The sequence below is a fragment of the Chaetura pelagica genome, unplaced genomic scaffold (assembly GCF_000747805.2).
Source record: "Chaetura pelagica isolate M959 unplaced genomic scaffold, ChaPel_1.0 scaffold2584, whole genome shotgun sequence".
In the NCBI taxonomy this organism is placed as follows: domain Eukaryota; kingdom Metazoa; phylum Chordata; class Aves; order Apodiformes; family Apodidae; genus Chaetura; species Chaetura pelagica.
This window is the reverse complement of record NW_009953046.1, coordinates 1-3,878: the sequence shown is the minus strand read 5'-3', so window position 1 is coordinate 3,878 and position 3,878 is coordinate 1. Positions and strand designations below refer to the sequence as shown.

Below are 3,878 nucleotides of genomic sequence, written 5' to 3'. Positions count from 1 at the left end.
GGGAAAGAGAGAAAGGGAAGGGAAAGGGAAGGAGAAGAAGGGAAGGAAAGGAACTGCCATCCCATTCTTGGGTGAGAACTCCTGGGTGAGGAGATGCTGGGGGATGCTGGCAGGATGGATTTGGAAGGTCCCAGAGGAGAACGATGCCATGTGTGATAACAGTGGAAGAAACCACCTGGAATGGGAGGCAGGGAGAATGGAAAAAGCAGGAGAAAGCCCTGGGCAGGGAATGGCTGTGGGAGGAGGCTGAGTCTGGCAGGGTGAGGTGGGGAAGACCCCAGGGTCCCAGGAGTAAGGGGGGAAAAGGTGAATGGGAGGATCTGCTGCTGCTTTGGTGGATCCAACTGCTCCAGGGCTGGGGGGAGGGCCTGGAAAATCTGGGAGCTGCTAGGGGAGCTGCTCCCCCAGCAGGGAAGAGGAACTGGTGAGTCAGCAAACTGCCCTTGCAGAGGACGTTGGCTGGGGGAGTGGAAGAGCTGGGGCTGGGAGGGAAGAGTGGTTTCCTGGTTGGATTGAGAAAGGGCTGAGGAGGAACCTGGGGGTGGCAGGGACGAAAAGGAGGGACAGAGTCTGCACATCCCCAGGGAGGAAATCCCGGGAAGAGCAGGGAAAGTGGGATGTCTTGCCTCAGTCCCTGCTGGGTGGAGTTTTTTTGGGAAGGGGGGAGGGTCTTTAACTTCTCCTCTCCCCCCTTCAGAATTCCTTCCAGAAGCTGGAGAAGCTGTCGGCAGCAGAGGAAGTGCAGGGAGATGGTCCCAAGAAGGAACGCACGAAACTCATCACGCCTCAGGTGGCCAAGCTGGAGCACACCTACAAGCCAGGTAGGCCCAGAGCTTGGAGGCTCTCATGGAGAGCCAGGGTGAGGTGGGCCTGGACTTGACCCCTCCCCCTTGCTTCCCCTATTCCACCCCCTGCCCTTCCCCCCCCCTCCCCAAATTCCTGCAGTGCAGTTTGAGGGCTCCCTCGGGAAGCTGACGGTCTCCAGCGTCAACAACCCCCGGAAGATGATTGATGCAGTGGTGACATCCCGTAGTGAGGATGATGTGAGTTGTGGTCCTGTCCCCTCCCAGCTGGGGGGGGAGGGCCCTCCTTGTCCCCACCTGTCCTGATTTGTTGTCCCCTTCCCTGGCAGGAGACGAAGGAGAAGCAGGTGCGGGACAAGAGGCGCCAAACCCTTGTCACGATCGAGAAGGTGAGTTCCTAGGGGGACCACCAAGACCCTCAGGAGATCCAGGTGGGTTGGAGTGAAGGTTCCACCATGGGCTGGGCCAGGAGATGTGGCTCCCGTGGCAGCAGAGGAGATGGCAAAGTCCTGACTGGGACCAGGCTCCTTCTGGATCCCTGTGGAGCCAGACTAGGGGATCCCATCCCAGATCCCTGTCTCCCACAGACGTACAGTCTCCTCCTGGATGTGGAGGACTATGAGAGACGCTACCTCCTGAGCCTGGAAGGTGAGAGGCCAGCCCTGATGAGTGAGAGGAAGCAGAAGATCTGTGAGATGTATGACAATCTGAGGGGGAACGTGCCCGGGCAGGACAGGTGAGGGACTTGATCACTCCTGGGACCTCAGAGAATCCATAGGCACTTCACCAGGGGTACCTGTTTTACCCCCAAAAAAGAGGAGTCCAGCTGATCCTTCCAGGGATGTCTTGGGATCTGAGGTGGGGTTGGTATCTCTGTCCTCTCCTCCCCAGGCCTAGTGATGACCACTTGATGCAGATCATGTGCATCCGGAAGGGGAAGCGCCTGGTGGCCCGAATCCTGCCCTTCCTGTCACCAGAGCAGGCAGCTGATGTCCTGATGGCCACGGCCAGGAACCTGCCCTTCCTCATCAAGAAGGATGCTCAGGATGAGGTGAGACCCCAGCAGCTGGGAAGGCTTCCTTCTTCCTCCTTAAGCCACATCCCAACTTCCCTCCTCCTGGAAGTCCCCGGGAAGCTCCTGATGCTGCTCCTCTGCCTGTAGGTGCTGCCCTGCCTGCTCAGGCCCTTCTCCCACGTCCTCTACCACCTGCCCCTGGGCACAGTGACCAGCCTGGTGCAGCAGTTGACCAACCTACCTCAGAGCGCGGCCACCGCGGCGCCCACCAACCTCCACCTCAGTGCTGTGCTCCAGAACAAGGTGCTGCCCTCTCCACGAGGGGCCCCGGGGCTGTGAAACATCCTCCTCCTCTTCATCATCCACCTTGTCAGCTTTGTCCTCATCGTTGTCCTCCCCATCCACCTCCTTATCGGCCTCGTCTTCCTTTCCTCCCCCTCCTTGTTGCCAACTTGGTCCTCCTTCTCATCCTTCTGCTCTTTGTTGTCCACCTTGTCCTCCTCCTCCTTGTTGTCAACTTTGTCCTGCTGCTTGTCATCAACCTTGTCCTCCTTGTCGTTGTCCACCTCATCCTCCCTTTCCTCGACCTCCTCCTTCTCCCTCCATCCTCCTTCTCCCTCCATCCTCCTTCTCCCTCCATCCTCCTTCTCCCTCCATCCTCCTTCTCCCTCCATCCTCCTTCTCCCTCCATCCTCCTTCTCCCTCCATCCTCCTTCCCCCTCCATCCTCCTTCTCCCTCCATCCTCCTTCTCCCTCCATCCTCCTTCTCCCTCCATCCTCCTTCTCCCTCCATCCTCCTTCTCCCTCCATCCTCCTTCTCCCTCCATCCTCCTTCTCCCTCCATCCTCCTTCTCCCTCCATCCTCCTTCTCCCTCCATCCTCCTTCTCCCTCCATCCTCCTTCTCCCTCCATCCTCCTTCTCCCTCCATCCTCCTTCTCCCTCCATCCTCCTTCTCCCTCCATCCTCCTTCTCCCTCCATCCTCCTTCTCCCTCCATCCTCCTTCTCCCTCCATCCTCCTTCTCCCTCCATCCTCCTTCTCCCTCCATCCTCCTTCTCCCTCCATCCTCCTTCTCCCTCCATCCTCCTTCTCCCTCCATCCTCCTTCTCCCTCCATCCTCCTTCTCCCTCCATCCTCCTTCTCCCTCCATCCTCCTTCTCCCTCCATCCTCCTTCTCCCTCCATCCTCCTTCTCCCTCCATCCTCCTTCTCCCTCCATCCTCCTTCTCCCTCCATCCTCCTTCTCCCTCCATCCTCCTTCTCCCTCCATCCTCCTTCTCCCTCCATCCTCCTTCTCCCTCCATCCTCCTTCTCCCTCCATCCTCCTTCTCCCTCCATCCTCCTTCTCCCTCCATCCTCCTTCTCCCTCCATCCTCCTTCTCCCTCCATCCTCCTTCTCCCTCCATCCTCCTTCTCCCTCCATCCCCTCCTCCTCCTTGTCCCCCTCCTTCTCCTCCTTGTCCCCCTCCTTCTCCTCCTTGTCCCCCTCCTTCCCCCTCCATCCTTGTCCTCCTTCTCCTCCTCCACCTCTTCCCTGCCCACCTCCACCTCCTCCCCCTCCACTCACCACCAGGAGGAAAGACCTCCTCCCACCCTGCCCATATCCTGGCGGGGGGCGGTTGGAGGGGGGAAGCAAGCCAACCCCAGGGAGACCCCCTGTGTCCCCTTGTCACCTCCCTGTCCCCTCCCCAGTTCGGCCTGTCCCTCCTCTACCTGATCCTGAGCCGCGGGGAGGAGCTGCAGAGCTCGGAGGCCACCACGGAGCTCCTGCAGGACAACCAGTGGTGAGCAGCACGCGGGGGGTGGGTGGCAGCGTGTGCGTGTCCCCTCCCGGCTGCCCCTCACCCCCTTCTCCTCTCCCTCCCTCCCCAGGACAGAGCTGATGCTCATGGCCACCCGGGAATTCCTCCGGATCCCCCCTGCCTCCCTGGCCAAGCCCCTTTCCACCCCTTCCAACCTCAGCTCCCTCTTCTCTCGCTACGTCGACCAGCAGAAGCTCAACCTGTTGGAGACAAAATTGCAGTGAGTGGCGACCACCTTGTCCCCTGGGACCTTGTGGGG

General features: G+C 59.9%; 1 protein-coding gene across 1 annotated transcript in view; it reads left to right on the top strand.

Moving 5' to 3' along the window:
* PATL1 (protein associated with topoisomerase II homolog 1 (yeast)) overlaps nucleotides 1–3,843 on the top strand; it is a gene marked incomplete at its 5' end in the record, with an annotated part of 6,161 nt that extends 2,318 nt beyond the window's left edge. Inside the window, 8 exons of the mRNA XM_009996651.1 lie at nucleotides 698–821; nucleotides 946–1,043; nucleotides 1,133–1,192; nucleotides 1,391–1,539; nucleotides 1,695–1,854; nucleotides 1,966–2,121; nucleotides 3,510–3,601; nucleotides 3,690–3,843. Coding sequence (XP_009994953.1) covers nucleotides 698–821; nucleotides 946–1,043; nucleotides 1,133–1,192; nucleotides 1,391–1,539; nucleotides 1,695–1,854; nucleotides 1,966–2,121; nucleotides 3,510–3,601; nucleotides 3,690–3,843 — 993 coding nt within the window. The remainder of the gene's footprint in view (nucleotides 1–697; nucleotides 822–945; nucleotides 1,044–1,132; nucleotides 1,193–1,390; nucleotides 1,540–1,694; nucleotides 1,855–1,965; nucleotides 2,122–3,509; nucleotides 3,602–3,689) is intronic.
* Between the last annotated feature and the right edge of the window lie 35 nt (nucleotides 3,844–3,878).